Here is an 18,802-nt window from a genome sequence, read left to right as displayed (position 1 = left end):
AGACAAGTGCTTCCTAACCAAGACTGCCGTTGCAACATTTGTTCACAAAGACGAACACGTTACACACATGGAGGAAAAAGAAAGCCAATTCAGTTAACAGAGCACTGCTGGATGTGAGAGGAGTTGAGGCTTCTTTAGATTTTTTTTTTCTTTGATGGATTTCTTTTAAAGGTACTATATGTAATGTTCAGGAAAGCCTTGTTATGTTATGTTAATGACTCCGGTGGTTGTTATATGAACTGCCGTGCCGTTGGCAAGCGTTGTTGGAATCAACCACAACACTGATGTGACATGTACGAGTCTGGATGTAGTGTAATCATAGTAGATGAGGTAACTAAACTTCATGCTGTTATTATTTCTGACTCATCACTGCGCTAAAACAAAGTCTGGGGTTCGGTCTGGTTTTGAAAAAACTAGCAATGATGCTACTGCAACGGGCTGAGATGATGGACCATCTGTTATAAACATGTGATAACGTTGGACTTTATTCTTGTTTTGTGCAGCTTTTTATGGACGGTAGTGGATTTTAGAAGTCAATGTTGCGTGGTGTGGAAGGTAGGCATTAAGGAAAGGCACCCAAGAGTCTAACCATCACATCCCAAGTCCTTTAAATAGAAATCAGTCCACAAACTATTACAGGCAACCAAGGAAGTCTTATTTCTTCAGTTAGATTTCAATTATCTGTGATTAATGTGTAAAAGACTTCCCATTCTTACATGAAGTACCTTTAAGAGAAGAAATCCTGGATCTGTTACAACCCGCGGTTGGGAGAGCCAAATGCCAAAAAAGTGCTCCATTTGGCTCTTTGGTGTTGAGAATGGCAGGAACACATATTCATAAAGTACAACATTAACAACATTACAATTGCAGAAAAGTACATTTTTAGCCTTGATAGGAGCTTTTTTCATTTTTTCCCTCTTTTGTCTCTGATTGATTTCTGTCCTCCGACTTAGAAAAAAAAACTTTTTTAAAAAGAGCAAACAAACAAACAAAAACAAAAGTAAACCTCACCAAAGTCATTGGCTGGAGGATAGTTTGCGTTCCTCTGGCAACTTTTTCACATGCTTCAAACAATCTTCCAGCTGCTGACTTCGATTTCCGCCCTGATTCTTTACTGACAGGTGCACGAGAAATCAGTGAGTCATCTCATCGCTTTTCCGCTCCAGTGAGGCACATTTACATCGTCTTTTGATTAGTCTCTTTAGAAAAAAAAAATCCTGAAAGATGAAAACATGATGCTTTGTATGGAATCAAATTATGCAAACTCACTTTAAATTATACGCAGCTGTGTTAGCAGAGCGGTCAGAGCTACTTCAGTGCATTTCATTAATGATTCATTGCTCAGTTTACACTTTTTAAAGCCTCTTGGATTTTTGTACAGTCGTTTGCCTGTGTGTTTTTTTTTTTTTTTTTTTTTTTAAACAATGCCACGTTGTCCTCATGGAGACAATAAGCTATTGCAGTTTCTATACATCCCCGCGTTGGTTATATCCATCCATCAGCGCTCATGAGTCTTCCTCCACTGCTCTGCCGTTCACCATAGGACTGCATTTCCACAATGATCGACGTCAGTGTTTGTGTGATGAAAGCATGAAGAAATGCGACAAAGCTGATGGCTAATGACCACAGGCCCCAAAAAAAACAAACATGTTATAAAATCTTCAGAAAAAGAAAAAGACAGTAGTATCTCCTCTTTTCCCTCGGTCCGCAGCTGTCCTTGTTAGCATGGAGGACCGTTTGAAATGTATTCTTGGGTGGCGTGAGTAATGGGAGTAGGATCCTGATGGGTTGTCTTCGCATGTCCCCTCTCCTGTGTATCCCTGTTTCTCTGTGGTTTTTCCTGCAACCATCCAAAGCAGTTACTTTTTCAGTGGGGTTAATGGATGGTAGGCACATCTCCCAGCCAGGCACCAGGTAGGGGGCGTGGACATGTGTATTCATTCTGCAAGAAAAGAGAAAAAAAAACACACACACACACACAGAAAAAAAACAAAGACATTAAAGTGAAAGCCATTTAACAGCTGCTCTGTGCCAGTTACAGAGGTGGTGGTTACAATGTAAAGTTAATTACAGTGCCCAGTGATTTGATAACAGTACAATGGGGCTGTGACAGTGCCAGTAAAGCAAATTAGGGTAAGCAATTAAGCAGATGATGAAATCTCATGTGCTTCTAGATAGCTCAGAAGGCTGAGGTGGACGGACTCCCTCAGTGTCTCCCACAGCTTAAACCAACCTGCAGAATTCTCCTAAGTCTTCATTATGAAAATCTTAATTAACGCTGAAATAATCAAACGGGAAAAACTTCAATTGAACTCGCCTACCTGCACTTTTTTGTCATGTATTGTTTTGCTACAACTGAAATCTCAATTACCGCACAATGTCAGTAATTATGTGGAATTATTATGGGATATTGTATTACTCATGCATTTACAGATATTTGATATAAAAGGCCTTTTCTTCACTCACATAATAGGCTTATTGAATAACACGGGCAAGGCCACAAGTCGCAAATACTGTAAAAGTATGACCATCCAAATGCAGCCCATAGCTGTATCTATACATACAACAGTAAACAAACTTTAGTTTTATTTTAACCATTACATTTTCAATAAAGCGTGAATTTGCCTACTTCTTGGATGTATTCCCGGTGTAATGCAGAGTTATATTTGTAAATAGTGTAAAATACATCTAGTGGAAATAAACAGCTCTGTCCTGTCACATAGCATGTTTCCTTTACCAGAGTAGTAAATTAGAAATCATAACAAGTGAATAATTCAAGACCTTTAAATGTCAGCGCTTTCCCATTGGTCAAGTCAAGCTTGTTGAGATGTTGTTACAAATTACTAAGTGTTTTTGACATTCATCTCCTCATGTACCTGTAAATGTAGCAATAAACTGATCCTCACAGTAAAAAGAGAGGCAGAGGCACAGCCATCCAAGTTTCCCTCAGGGTTTTTACACTCTTGAATTCTCCACTCTTTGACTAAACCTCAAAAATAGGCTGTTTCGCCACTTGGCTACAGGTAAATCCACGATGCCTTATTATTACACAAAATGCTATTGAGTTTTGCCAGGCTAAGCAATTTCTAAAGCTTTCAGAATCTCGCCCGGAAATTATCCTGGTTCAACTTTTTTGCTGCTGAAGCTGAGATTGTTGTCAGTGTGAGGCAGATCTCTGTAACACGGGGCTCAGACGAGTATGCCCTGAGCAGAGCTTTGATTTAAATGTTATCAAACAGGCTGACAAGTCTTCACTCAACGCTTTATCTACCTCTCAGGTGGATGTGAGTGAGGAAGTGAAGACAGCTGCACAAATTGTCATACCTTAGACAATTTCAGCAGTGCACCAAAAAAAAACCAGGAACAACTCGCAGCAGAGGCTCAAGCTGAGCTCTGAACACATGCACATTAATGTCAGCTCTGATGCCAGCTCCACAGGAGACGCAGGGGCACACAGCCCTCTGCACAGTCAGATGCACACATGGAGTCAGGTGGGAGAAAAAAAAAAAAAAAAAAAGATCAACGGAGAAATGAGCCGATCATCTACCCACTTAATTTTTGTGATTACACAGATTACACTGTGGATATTACAGACATGTTTTGCCTCATTGCAACAAGTAATGAAGCGTGTGCTACTGTGCTGTCCTTGACAGTGTTGTTTATCTGTTGATAACTGGAAGTAAGAGATACATGGAATCCACTGTTATATAAGCATACCATGGCAACTAGTGTGACTGTTTTATACATATATTTGGGGAATTTGTGGGGAGACTGGGGGATTGACATGCGGTAAAGATAGTTTTGGTGGGGAATTGAACCAGCGATCACCGCTTCAGACCTTGCTAACATTGGAGTTGCTCTAATTATTTGACCACCAAGCACCCCATTAACCCTTTGAATATAGTCTTATTTTAGCTTCTGTCTTCAATTTCTGATGGGTTATAGGTTCTGCAGGTTACAGTGTATTCATATAATTTAATTTTGCTTTTGGTTATAAAAGAGTCTCTTAATAATGTGAATGAATCTACGTTACCCACACTTGTTAATGGGTCCATTTTCGATAAATATTATCTTTTTGTCTTTATAGTTATTTTGATATTATTATTTAGTGGTCGACTTGCCCGGCGTTTAGTTCCGGTTTCCCGGATGCTGCCCGGTGGATCATGGGAATAACGCTGCCGGATCGCTAGTTGGCATCGTTTATGGTCGGAACTACGACAGTATCTGATCGTCTTCTAACCTCCGACTTTCGTTCTTGATTAATGAAAACATTCTTGGCAAATGCTCTCGCTTTCGTCTGTCTTGCACTGGTCCAAGAATTTCACTGTGCATGCGGAGGCTCATGGGAAATGTAGTGTGAAAACACTTCTCTTGGCCCCTAATCTTTGTTTTTTTTTACCGGGGATTATCAATTTGAAATCGTCGCTCTCACACTTTGTCTTGTTGAACCTGAATCCATCCAGCGTGTACTCTTCATGCACTCTGGTGAGTGACTGTGCCTGTGGTTGAAGGCCATCGCGTGTTGTTATTTGATGGTTAAAGCTCTCTGTTTTCACACAGTAAGCAGTCACTTCAGCTCATTATCTGTGTGTCTTGCTCTTCTGTAGCACAGCTCACATGTTCTTGCCTCACAAACATCGGAGCTGTTGTTTGCAGAAAGAAACTCATTATGCTTCTCCAACATGATTTTCTTCAAGTGCTCGGCTGAATGAGGAGCATTGTTATTCACTCTGCTACTCACACCTCTCAAAACACTTGCATTGCAAATAGCCATTAGTGATTTGATGGCTTTCAGCCACGAGTTGGAAATGCTTTCTTTTTATTTTTTTATTCATCACTCTGCATTAAAGGGCTTGATAGCTTAAGATGTTTTTGTCAACACACTCTGCCTCACCAGACCTCATCACTTCTGCTTCTGGTGAGCGAGACTGACCGCTCTCTAACGTACACGGTGACAAACTGCTTCCCCGCAGTGAAGAGGAGGAACCTCTGCACTTTCTCAGTACTGGAATTTTCCAGTTGCAGGAAGAGTTGCTGCTGTTTCTCCAATATTGTTTTCTGGGGGCGACACCCGAGTCGCATTTCACAACAAGAGCAATATTGCAGCACATATTTGAAGGCACAGCTGTCCTCCTCCGCCCGGCTGTGGAAATCTCTCTGAAAATGCTGGCACCACATCCATGATAGAGAAGAAAAAAAAAAAAAATCACAGAAGTAGTTCGTCTTTAACAGTGAGGCCAAGGTAACGTCCTCGAGTTACAACCAGCTGACAATGACCCGGGATGAACTTGGCGGACGTTCCAGTCAGGAGTTCTTCCTTCCCACTGATACAGGATGGCAGCGTGTGGCGGAAATGTAGCTGTTGGTTATTAATTCTGCTCAGGATCACAGAGAAACCTCTGTCACTGTCTGAGAGGACAGCACATTCCAGGCATATAAAATGCCAGAGCTAATGTGACGTCCAGTGACAAGCCAATAGCTGTCAAGACACATCTTGAAGATCCAAGTCAGACTTATAATTTTGGAGAGCAAAAAAAAGGATTCATTTACCTCTGGGACAAACACCAACTGTCCCTTGTGGATCTCATAATAATCTACCCGCGGGTATTACATTTGCTCATGCAACATTGAAAAAAGAAGCATTTCTATGCTGTCCTTCCCCACACTTGAGCTTTTTACTTATCGGGAAATGTTCAAATGGGAAAAGAAAAGAACGCTTGCAGTTGTTCTGAACAACTTTGCAGTGAGACTCAGAGATGACTTGGCTGACGTTTCCTCCTCCCTAGTTAGTTCCCTATAACACTGTCACAGGGGCAGCAGCTCGTGATGAAATCCTGAGAGGAGTTGGCTCCTAAGTCTGGGATTGTCCCCTCTAGTGGTGTGCATCGCTTTGAAAACATAGAGAACACCCTTGAAAAGTTCATGATACTGTATAAAGGCTGTATCAGTGCACATGGAGGGCCTTCATACATCCAACACACAGCTGTAGATCACTCTTCTGACAAAGTGTTTTTTTTTTTCCATAAAAATGTATTAAATAAGGTTCATGTGATTTATTTTTTAAAGGTGCATTTCTATATGCGTGACAAGGTAAATGTGAATTGTTACTATAGTGCAGATTCTCTGCTGTTTGTCTATTTAGTAAAATAAGAGTCTGTATTTTTGCATCCAATGTTATTGTTAGTGCATAAACAAATACAATCCTCAGCTTTCAGCCAATCATATAAAATGCAACCATTACTCTGAGAAAATGTATGAGATAGAACAGTAGCCAACAATGTGACAGGTCTCCATTCATATTTGCAGAAATTTCCAAAAAAAAGAGCAAAATGAATGAATGGATGCATTTCATCACTACTGTTTTGTAATTATTAGAAGATCAGACCATCAAGATAAACAACTGGTTGCACTAATACAAAAATTGCTACTGCAGAAAAAGACACCATGATGATGATGATGATGTAATTAAAAGAGTCAGTTATATCTCACACAGGCTTCGCCCTCTACTGGACTCTATGGGTATATCTCTCCTCCAATCGCGTACGCGCGATGGCCCACTGAAATTTGCATGTACGTAGCCGGCCAGTATGGCGTGTCTACCTTTCCCGCCCTTTAGCGGGCTATATAAGCAGATGCAGCGGCAGCTGCCCTCATTCCTTTTTACTTCAGCGTCGGCGAGTGCCCACTGTCACACTAGCTCCAAGGATGGAGTCGCCGCTTCAGGAACAACGCCTCTGCCGGCCTGCCCTAACGGTATCATCGCCCCGGCAGACCTACATCTTATTTGCTTCGAGCGTCTCGGGAGGAAGCGCGCCACCGCCGGGCTGGAGCAGCGACAGCAGGAGGAGGACGCCGCTCCAGCGTACACCACCTCCACGCCGCCTGATGAAGCTTCACCGCCCAGACGCCTCAGCCTCTGCTGCAGACTCGCCGCCGCTACGAGACGAGGAGGATGAACTCTCCCTCTCCGACGGCTCGACGGTGTTTGGCGCCGCTTCTATCAAGCTCAACTTCCCGTAAGTCATGACGACTGCAGCGGAGTGTGTCGGGCTTCCCCTGCCCCCCCCCCCCACTGCCCCCGAAGCCGGTGAGCCGCCTCCGCGTGTGCAGGGCGAGACGGAGACTGTGTTCCCCGGTGTGCCCCCGCTCGAAGACGCTCTGGCTGTGCTCATTATCCCACACTCAGCCGGCTGGTCAGGACACAGAAAGCCACTACCACCGCTGCTGCAGGATAAGGACACGCTGGAATATTTTGACAAGATATCCCAGCTGGGCGCGCAACTAGCAGCAGCAGCAGCAGCAAACAACCTCGGTGTGCTGGGCGTAGCAGCGGCGGCTTCACTCCCGCGCGACGCCCCCCCTTCCTCTGACACTATGGAGTATCTCGGCCGGACCATCGGTCAGATGAACAAGACAGGGAGTTGCTACTGCTGCCGGACGAGTGATGTCACTGTCGGGCGTCGGCTCTCGCCACGTCTGGCTAGGTCTCACCGCCCTCCCCAGAAGGGACCGAGAGGATCTTCTGGCTGCACCGGTCTGGTCTCTTTGGCTCCTCACTACGGTGACGCAGCGGCTAAAGAGGCTGGAGGAGGAAAAGGCGCAGCTGAGCCGTCATCTACCGCTCGCTGTCGCCGCCAAGCAGAAGGGAGAGGTCAAGCTGCCCACCGCTACGCTACGGCGAGGCGGAGGGATCGCCGCCAGCGAAGAGGCTTCTCGCGGCAGATCCCCCAGCTGACCCACAGCCGGCCCCAGCGGGCCCGCCTCAGCAACGCCCCGCACGGGACCCCAGCGCGTCCCGTCCCGCGGCGGCTCGCAGCACACCCAGGCCGAAGCTGTCCTGGGGCACACAGCGACCAAAGTGACAGTTAACGGGAGGGACGGCGCCGGCAGGCTGCCTCGCCGCCCTCCCTCATTGTTCATATGGTTCTGTATGTTCTGCTTGTGTTCACTGTTCTGTGGATGTGAAAAATGTTTTTATTAAAACATGTTACTCCACTAACAGAGCAAAAATCCCCCCTCCCACCTCCACCATGCTCCCCGCTTGCCGCGCAGCCCCGACCGGTGTAGCCACCGCTACACCGTCGGTCAGGCTGCCGGTGGCTTGTGTTACACCGTCACATCCCTGCAGCGGGCCCGGCAAGCAAGGCCCCCCGGTCACGGTTTCACAAGCACACTCACACAACACACCCTCTACCGTCCCCGTTGTGGGAGACACGGTAGAGCGGAGCACCGTTGTCAACCGGGTAAAAGCTACCGTTGTCCCTCTATATGAGCGCTACAACCGGCGAGGCTGCACGAGAAAACATCGCTCCCCACTGGTTGTAGCGACCACACAGTTAGCCCCGCGCGCTGCTAGCCGACACCGTGTCACTTCCATGGTGCGTCCGGCTCAGCGTGTTGACCGGCTGACGAGCGATGATTGTCACCGCCGAGCTAACGGCTACAGCGGTGACAAGCATCGTTCGCAGCAGCACGGCAGGGCTGATTAGGTGGCATCATCCGAAAGCACTCAATCAATTTTCACTGTTATGCGGATGATACGCAACTCTACTTGTCCATGGAGCCAGATGACAGAAGCCGCCTCATCAATCTGCAAGACTGTCTGAAAGACATTAGATCCTGGATGTCCTCTAACTTCTTGCTACTGAATTCAGATAAAACTGAGGTTATTGTGTTTGGACCTAAACATCTCAGGGACACGTTCTCCAATCAGATCGCTACTCTAGATGGCATCACCCTGACCCCGAGTACAACCGCGAGGAACCTTGGAGTCATTTTTGACCAGGACTTTTCCTTTAGCTCCCACATAAAGCACGTGACTAGGACCGCCTTCTTCCATCTGCGCAGTATCACTAAGATTAGGAATATCCTCTCCCAGAGTGATGCTGAGAAACTAGTACATGCATTTATCACTTCTAGGCTAGACTACTGCAACTCTCTCCTGTCAGGATGTCCGAAAAACTCTCTAAAGAGTCTCCAGCTGGTCCAGAATGCCGCAGCAAGGGTTTTGACAGGAGTTAGGAAGAGAGAGCACATCTCTCCCACCTTAGCTTATCTCCACTGGCTTCCTGTAGGATTTAGAATAGACTTCAAAATCCTTCTGCTGACTTATAAGGCTCTTAATGATAAAGCTCCAACCTATCTGAAAGAACTAATCATTCCTTACTGTCCTACCAGAGCACTCCGCTCCCAGAACGCAGGTCTGTTAGTGACTCCCAGTATCTCTAAAAACAGACTGGGAGGTAGAGCCTTCAGTTACCGGGCTCCTTTACTGTGGAACCAGCTCTCTCCATGGGTCAAAGAGGCAGACACTCTAACTACATTTAAGTCTAGACTTAAGACCTTCCTTTATGACAGAGCTTTTAGTTAGGGCTGGCTCAGGTAGCTCTGAACCATTTTATAGCTACGCTGCTATAGGCTTAGACTGCTGGGGACACATCTGGTTACACAGAGCCCTCTCCTCCTCTTCTCTCCTCTCCTCTCCTCTCCTCTCCTCTCCTCTCCTCTCCTCTCCTCTCCTCTCCTCTCCTCCCCTCTCCTCAGTATATTTTTGAACTGTCATTTTCTGCTGCACTTTGTAGTTTGGCCTTGGTGTCTCGCACTCTCTCTGTGTTTCCGCAGATCCACCGGAGCTCCATCTCTCTGCACCAGCCGCCGCCTGCATCGCCCCCTCCCACCCTTCCCCTGCTGTTAGACCGGCCTCCCCTTCCTTCCCATGGACCAGTCTGCCACCCAGCCCTCCCATCGAGCTGGCCAGCTCTCCCGGCCCCCCCCCCCCCCGCCCCCCCCGCCCCCTCCCCTCACCAGAGACTGCCTTCATCAACTCCTGCTAACATTTCCATATTTCGCACATTCTATGACAAACTGTAAACTGTTTTCTTGTCTGTAACAACATCTATTGCACGTCTGTCCGTCCTGGGTGAGGGATCCCTCCTCTGTTGCTCACCCTGAGGTTTCTCCGACTTTTCCCTGTTAAAAGGGTTTTCCATGGAGTTTTTCCTCAGTCGATGTGAGGGTCTAAGGACAGAGGATGTTGTTACGATGCCATGTAAAGCCCTTTGAGACAAACTGTTTGTAAAAACGGGCTATACAAATAAAATTGCCTTGCCTTGCCTTGCCTTGCCTGTGTTTCCGGACAATGAGACGGCTGCCTCACGCTCGTCTAACCCGCGCCGCTCCAGTGAAGCGGCCGGGCTAACACGAACTGTCTCCCCGGTAAACAGCAGTGGAGCGGCCAACGTGTCTGACCGCTCTGGTCCTGTGGGTGTTATTTCCACGGGCGGATCTAACAGCAGCAGGGACGCCATGACGGTGAGGTGCCGGGCTGCGGTGGTGCGTTCAGGTGACACCACGCCGGCTCGGACATAGAGGTGCGTTCACGGACGGCCCCGAGAGCTCGGACAACGGGCCTGGTGCGTTCAGGGACGACTCAGCCCTTTCACAGAGGGCCCCCCATGGGCCAAACTCCCGTTTATGGTGGGTTTGGCGGCGGAGAGGGCCGAAATTGTGTACCACAGCTTTCTAAAAGCCGCTCCACAGCTGTCTGCGCGTCCTCTCACGTGTTTTTACGAAGCATGGCAGAGCAGCTGTGTACTGACAGACTGGCTGGACAGGACCCTCAGACTAGGATATTCTCTCCAGTTCTGCGGGCTCCCCCCAGCGTTCAGGGGCATACAAGAGATGAATCTATCCTCTCAACAAGACATAGAGTTCCTCGAGGGGGAAATTCAGGACCTGCTATCAAAACAGGCTGTGTCAATTGTCCCTCTTCACGACAAGGAACGAGGTTTTTACTCCCCATACTTTTTGGTTCCAAAAAGACAGGGGGCTACAGACCCATCCTGGACCTCCGTGCCCTGAACACACGTATCGGTCGCAAAACGTTCCGCATGCTAACCACAAGGAGGCTGCTGGAACTCGTCCAACCAGGCGATTGGTTCTCAACCATCGACTTGAAGGACGCTTATTTTCACGTCGATGTGGCACCAAAACACAGGAAGTTCCTGCGTTTTGCATTCCAGGGAACAGCCTACGAATACAACAGGCTGCCATTTGGCTATTCCCTGGCCCCTCGTACGTTCAGCAAATGTGCGGACGCAGCGCTACAGCCGCTGCGCAGCCAGGGGATGAGGGTCTTCTTTTATCTGGACGACCTCATCGTGATGGCCAGGTCCAAACAATGGGCCATTTTTCACACAGCTCAGTTGATACTTCACCTGACCAAGTTGGGTTTTGCCATCAACTGGAAGAAGAGCAACCCCCAACCAAACCAGCGGGTCGAATACTTGGGGATTGTGCTCGACTCTGTCAGCCTGAGAGCCACTCTGTCGGAGTCCAGACGGACAGCCCTACAGCAGGAGGTTCTCAAGCTGCAACAGGGTCCACGTGTCACAGCCTTGACCGTCACGCAAGCACTGGGGCACATGGCAGCCGCTCACCCGGTGGTTCCACTAGGACTGCTGCACATGCGTCGCCTGCAGAGATGGTTCACCAGCCTACGCTTAGACCTCAAGAGGCAGAAGCTTCGGCTGCTGACGGTCCCTCCAACAGTGCGGGGCAACCTGCAGTACTGGAGGTCCCCACGACATTTGTTGACCGGGACACCACTAGGACGAGTGTCCTCGTACACGTCGGTGTTCACGGACGCCTCCCTGATGGGGTGGGGAGGCACCTGCCTGGGGAGAGCAATAGGTGGTGTGTGGCCTCCGGGGGAGGACCGCCACATCAACCTCCTCGAGTTACAGGCAGTGTTCCTGGTTCTCCAACACTTCAGTCACCTGTTAAGGGGGAGACACGTGTTGGCGAGGACCGACAATCGCACCACAGTCGCTTACATCAACAGACAGGGCGGTGTACATTCCGCTGCCCTGTTAGCGATGGCAGAGAACCTGTGGTCATGGGCTTCAGAGCACCTACAATCTCTGAGAGCCCTCCACGTTCCAGGAATCGAGAACAGGGGGGCCGACCTCATGTCAAGGGGCGGCCCCTGGAAGACGAGTGGAGACTGCAACCAGAAGTGGTACAGCAGATCTGGACACGATTCGGGAGGGCAACGGTGGACCTGTTTGCCAACAGGTCGAACACCCACTGCCCCCATTGGTTCTCCCTGAGCCTGCAAGACCATCCACCCTTGGGGGTGGACGCGTTTGCACACGCTCCATTGCCAAGAGGGCTACTTTATGCCTTCCCCCCCCTCCGTCTCATCCCCCAGCTACTGGAGAGAGTGAGAGTGGAGCGGCTGAGGGTCATTCTGGTGGCTCCCGACCGGCGGTCGGCTCCGTGGTACGCGGAGCTGACCACAATGATGGCGGCCCCACCATGGCCCATTCCTCAAATCCGGGGGGCACTGTCACAGGAGGCAGGCGCGATACAGGCGCTGCCGATCCTGGGCCAACCGCTTCAAGCCTGGCCCCTGAAAGGGACAGGCTAATGCGGGCTGGGCTGACTGCGCAGGTGGTGAAAACCATCCAAGCGGCTAGGGCTGGATCCACCATTGCCTGTTACAGGGCTAAGTGGTTGGGTTTCCAGCATTGGTGCGAAGAGAGGGAAGTGGACCCACTGACATGTTCAGTGGGGGACACTCTTTCCTTTCTACAGCTTTTGGTTGATAGAGGGCTGTCTCACGCGACTGTTAAGATTTACGCTGCAGCCATCTCATCATGCCATGAAGGGTTGGGCGGAGGTCCAGTCTTCGCCCACCCTCTGGTAAAACGGTTCCTGCAGGGGGTCAGAAGGCTACGACCAGTGGCACGCACTTCTGTACCACAGTGGGAATTGCCACTGGTACTCGAGGCCCTCACAAGGGACCCCTATGAGCCTTTGGAACGCTCCTCCTTAAAGGTGTTGTCGTTCAAGACAGCGTTGCTTCTTGCTCTGATGTCAGCCAAGAGAGTGAGTGAATTGTGTGCCCTGTCAGTCCACCCGAGTTGTTTACTCCTTCGCGGGGACCGCAGTGGTGCCATCCTTAAACCGAACCCCTCCTTTCTTCCTAAGAACATAAGGAGCTCATTTCGGTCCAGAATCATCCAGTTGGAGGCTTTTCACCCTTCCCCTCATGAGGATTCGAGGGAGGCGAAACTGCATCTCCTATGCCCTGTGTGTGCGTTGACATACTATGTCGACCTAACAGCCACTGTCAGGAACACAGACCAGTGTGTTATGGTGACGGGACGGCTGGCAGAGCCCTGTCCAAGAAACGCTTGGCGAGGTGGCTGTGTGAATGCATCCTCTCAGCCTACAGTCAAGCGGGTCGAGAACCGCCCACTGTGGTCCGGGCGCACTCCACAAGAAGTGTGGCGACGTCTACGGCCCTGTTCAGTGGTGCGAGTGTTGAGGACATATGTACGGCGGCATCGTGGTCTTCACCCTGCCCGTTCATAAGGTTCTATCTCTTGGATGTATCAGGCTTCTTCTCCAGGTCTGTGCTCACTGTAGGGTCACAGGACATGTGAGAGGAAGGATGTGTCAAGTGTTTTAAATACTTGATCCCCACAGGGTGTCATGCACCTGCATTGGACTGTGCTCTGCTAGGACACTGTCAATGAGGTGCGCAGGAGGTCTAGGGTTGAGACCCCTGCGAGGTTAGACCACAACTTCACCCAGCCTAGTCAGGTGCTGCTAACTGGGATGAAGTTGGACCCGTTATCACTCCATACGGTGGTTAAGATTAATAAAGTGGTGACTGGGTCTTGGTACCTAACCGGTAGCTGGTGTGGTCAGTGGGCGGAGCCTCTCCCGCGGCAGGGAGTACATAAATCAGGGCTTCGCCTACTGTACCCATAGAGTCCAGTAGAGGGCGAAGCCTGTGTGAGATATAACGAAGGTTACGATATTGTAACCCTAGTTATATTAACACAGGCGGAGCCCTCTACTTAGGGCCCTGCCGCTCTTTCGCCTTACGCTGAAGTTTGGTGGAATGAGGGCAGCTGGCGGTGCATCTGCTTATATAGCCCGCTAAAGGGCGGGAAAGGTAGGCACGCCATACTGGCCGGCTACGTACATGCAAATTTCAGTGGGCCATCGCGCGTACGCGATTGGAGGAGAGATATACCCATAGAGTCCAGTAGAGGGCTCCGCCTGTGTTAATATAACTAGGGTTACAATATCGTAACCTTCGTTATTGTTTAAAGGTCCCATATTTTACACTTTCCCTGTCTTACTGTATGTTTGAAGTGTTGATCCATAAAAATGTGTTTGTGGTTTTAAGAACCATGAACCATCTTGATATAATTGTAATCTAATAGCACATAGCAGTTTTCAGGTAAACGGGCAGGGCTGAGTTTATGTCTGAGCTCGGTAACAGCTCTGTTGTGACATCATAAAGTCACAGAAGTCTGGATGGCTCATTTCAAGCCTTGGTTTATGAACACAGGCTGTGTGCATTTGTAGTTCTTAAGAATCAATTCGTTTGACAGTCAAAATATATTTTGTGTGTTGTATTTTCAAAGCGCATGAATTCGTTTAATTCTAATTATGCTGATAAAGTTTTGGGTAATACAAATTAGTGACACAGCCTATGCACGGATGAGGACAAGAGTGTTCTGTGCTTTCATCCCTCTTCCCTAAGTAATTACCAGACAGAAAACACTATAAATATAGTGACATAATTATTATTTTATCATTGGTGTTCATTGAAAGACTGTGAGTTTTCGGGGCGGTGCGTGGCGCAGTGGGTAGAGCGGCCGCCCCATGTAGAGGCTACAGTCCTCACCGCAGGCGGCCCCGGTTCGAGGGGCGTGGGAGGGGCGTGGGAGGGACAGAAGTGACGATATTAAACAAACTGTGTGGTCACTCCGTACTTTTTCCCTCCTCAGGAAAGAACGAGCCAGAGAGCAGACAACGCGACCATCAGCTCAGCCGGAGCGATCATTTTGCTGCCAAGTTTTGTTTTTCAAAACGTCTTCTCAAAACTAATAACAAGCTAATGTTGTGGTCTCTTCTATGGTTTCTCCGTTACGGCATTTCCTTTTCATGTTTCGGATTACTGGCACGAGACTAGCGCCACCCGCTGTTAGGGAGACTTACTGCATCTGGTGCAGAACGTACAGGCTGCTGTGTAGTCGACTCGGCAGTAGTCGAGGTGGTGTGTTTCACTGCTTCCTTTCTGTCGACTGTGTCCGATGAGAGGCGATGTAGTCGTCGGCCGTCGGTTTGCGTCGGGGCGGTGTGTGGGGGCCTTTACACAGGAGTGAGGACAACACAGTGTGCTGTGTTTTCATCCCTCTTCCCTCGTTATTTTATAAGAGCCCAACACATGACTCCGGAGCTCCATCTCTCTGCACCAGCCGCCGCCTGCACCCCCCCCTCCCGCCCTTTCCCCTGCTGTTAGACCGGCCTGCCCTCCCTTCCCATGGACCAGTCTACCACCCAGTCCTCCCATCGAGCTGGCCAGCTCTCCCTGTAGCCTACAGTACATGCCTCGTGCATGAGAACCCACTTTGTGAGACTCTGGGAACTGAAAACTGAACTTTATAGAATGACACATGTGAGTCTATACTTTCCCTGCTTTGATATCATCGCAAACAACACTAACTACCTTAATTGAAAGGCAAACAGATATAAATGCCGCTCCCCTTCTTTGTACGTATTCTAAAGGAAAACTACTTCTAAGACAAAGCCCCGGTCTTTTCAAGAACACAGGTTAGATGTCCAGAGCAGTCTCTACTATCATCCACCCCCCTCCAATGCCTTTATGTGTTTTTAATTAGGACACTAATTAGCGGGATACAAACATGATGTAATTAGTTTGCCTTCAGTCAGGACAGCTGGAAGTAACACAGACATATGCCAGCCACTCTCAGAGGGATCAGAAGCCTCTTACTCCTCTCAGGGCTCCAATTACCCTGTTCTACCTCCCCACCCTCTCTGTGTGAAGTTGCGTGTTCCCTCATTTCCCTAAAGACCGGGAAAAGAGACAGACAATAGGAACTAGGCTGGATGTGTCAAGTTGATTGTCTCTTTCTGAAAAGTGAAACTTAATGAGACCAGTGGAATGGCGTCTGCACCCCCACTTGGGTTGTTGGAAATTATTCACATAACAAGGTCTGTGTATATGAGTGCAGCTGTGTTCATGTATGTGTGTATGGCCCACGCACGTAGGAGGGTGTATTTGCAAGCCTCTGTGTTACATCCACACAACCCCGTCAAATGAGATCATGACTGACATGGATCAAACTCTAATCGCTGCGTACGATACAGACAAAGGACAGATTAGAGCACTGGGTTTATTTCTGCTTAAAGGAAAACAACACACATAAAAGGAAAGCCTTCCTGGGTGCTGATGCTTGTATAAGCTCTTGATCTCTGCAACATAGATACTTTCTCCTAAGCGCTCTCTCTCTCTCACACACACACACTCACACTCTCTCTCTCTCTCTCTCTCTCTCTCACACTCTCTCTCTCTCTCTCACACACACACAAACACATGATTAATCATGAGCAAGTTATATTTCCTAGTTAAAGCCCATGCATATTCTCATAGTATCTCAAAGGAATTTTAAATCAAAAGCAACTGGACTTGGTTATTTGTCTAGGAAGACGTTTCACCTCTCATCCAAGAGGCTTCATCAGTTCATGTAGCATCTGACCAGGTGAAACGTCTTCCTAGACAAATAACCAAGTCCAGTTGCTTTCGATTTAAAATTTCCTAGTTAAAGCATTGATTTATTTTTTGTTTGATGTGTCAGTGGCTGGTGGAAGAATGTAAAAACATGACAAAGATGTCTACATGAATGAATGAATGAATGAATGAATTTTATTTCGAACATAAAGCGTAGCGAACATAATGGATGTATGGCAAACAATGGCATGTCTCCAAAATCAGGCAGGTTTCCAGGATGCCAAGTAGCCTACTCATTCCAATGTAGCCTAATAACAATTGCGATGAGACCCGGTCTCAAAAAGGGGGGAAAAAAAGAAAAAAAAAATCAATCACGGACTTCATGATCGATTACCATGGCAACGAACAAAGCTTTGAAGCTTCGATTTTTTGGGGTCAGCCCTAGTGTGTCGATGCTGTGCGATCGATAGACAGAATGCGTCCTTTGCATCAAAATAGACTTGCCTGTATTATAAGAAAACAAAGAAATTCTCTGTAAAATCAGGTGTTCAGCTGAAAAGTGAAAGTGAAAGTATTTTATTTATATATATTATTTTTATTTGCACGATTATAAAAGCAACAATAAAGTTACTTTTTTTTTTTTTTTTGAAAAAAGACATGTGCGGGTGAGGTAGAAACCCACTATGGGCTTACAGTATATTTAAACCTCACCTATAAAAGCAATTAGAACAGAACATAAAAATAATTGCTATCCTCTGCTTGATAACAAGACGGTGTTGAATGGAAATGTATGATTAATAATGGTGTGACAGGAAGCTTTTCATTAAAGGCTTCTCAATTTGTTTTCATAACTAAAGACATACATTATTAATGCAATACATGCATGGGAACAAGGTAGAGATCAATATACAGTATTGTGGATAGAGTTGCTATAATTATTTTGTGCATCCCATAAATATGTGTATGCAGATTAATATTAGTGCTATCTGTCTATCTCTATCTCTCTCGCTAGGTGCAGACTGTACCTACTGATCTATTCATGAGAAGAGCCGCTCCAAAATATTCAGTCTCAGACTTTTCAAACTTCCTCTGCACAGAGATGATAAATGTGGGTAATTTGCTTGTTTACTTGCTGCCTCATATAACACCTAATGTGTTAATTCAGTTTTCAGTGAGTTTGACACTCAAATACTGTTCCTGCATTGATATGGTTGAGGTGACAGTTCTTGATCTCCATGTCATTTAATTTCTTACATGTCTTTGTGATCAGAAAGTATGTGGCCTTGTGCAGAGAGTGAATAGCCGTCTTATATATCATTCCTGGTTTGCCTTCAGCCAAGCTCCATGACGTTGAGAGAAAATGCAAACTTTGCAGTGACAGAAATGTGTTGAATGCCAACTATACTGTACCGTACTATATCATTAAAGCCTGCTTGTAATCAAACAGAAGCTGAACACCAGTCACTACCATTTAACTCTGTCACATCCAGATTGATATGCATATGAAAGTAAATGACATCATCAGATGACTAAATTTGTCACAGCAGCGAGCAGGAGAAGCCGCCCCCACTGAGCCGTGGGAAACTCTACCTTCAAATTCATGCCTTTTTTTTGTCACCTCAAATGAGTTCATATTTTTTCATGCTAATTTGAAGATGTTAGTGTGTTTTGTCTCTGCAGTTAATGTTTAACTGAGCCTAAGCGTGTTTACCCTCCTACACTATCCTCTCCTCTCACCACACAAAATGCACTTCATTAGAAGCGAGGCTATACTGACCTACATCTAAACGGGCTTGCGAGACTATTCTGCTCTGAGAGAACATCATTTGAAGTCAAACAGAGAGCGATTCTGTGCATGTATGCATTACGCATGAGATGCACACTATGGTCTAAAGGTAGAGCTCAAAAATATCCCAAAGGAAATCCGATCCACCAAGCTGTGGTTAGGAATGTTCTGAGCAAGTCCCTAATGAAATGCCTCGGCGTGTGTGAGCATTTTTATGTAACTGCATGCACATGCATGCTTATCTGTGCTTGAGGGTTATGATTTATGATGATTGTGATTTATGCAAGTGATGGATGGCCACATTAAGAACAGCAGGGTCTCCACACACCCTCCCTGTCTCTCTCTGTATATATCATGTGCTGCGCAATAAATTCCATTTCACATGTGTGGAACATAAAAAACAAAACATAAATAAATGAGGGAGGGAGGCAAGATTTTTTTTTTTTTTTACCCTTGTT

General features: G+C 47.3%; 1 protein-coding gene across 3 annotated transcripts in view; it reads right to left on the bottom strand.

Moving 5' to 3' along the window:
- Positions 1-532: 532 nt before the first annotated feature.
- The window catches only part of lrrtm4l1 (leucine rich repeat transmembrane neuronal 4 like 1), a 69,963-nt gene continuing 51,693 nt past the window's right edge, over positions 533-18,802 (bottom strand). For all 3 annotated transcript variants that reach the window (XR_015037288.1, XM_085793895.1, XM_085793896.1), the window contains one exon: positions 533-1,942. Coding sequence is in view for 2 of the 3 variants with exons in the window: in XM_085793895.1 (XP_085650021.1) it covers positions 1,877-1,942 (66 nt within the window). In the remaining variant the exon portion in view is untranslated. The remainder of the gene's footprint in view (positions 1,943-18,802) is intronic.

This window comes from Trachurus japonicus, chromosome 12 (genome assembly GCF_045865225.1).
Source record: "Trachurus japonicus isolate A0001 chromosome 12, Traja_1.0".
In the NCBI taxonomy this organism is placed as follows: domain Eukaryota; kingdom Metazoa; phylum Chordata; class Actinopteri; order Carangiformes; family Carangidae; genus Trachurus; species Trachurus japonicus.
The sequence above is the reverse complement of the archived record's forward strand: the minus strand, read 5'-3'. Positions and strand labels throughout refer to the sequence as shown.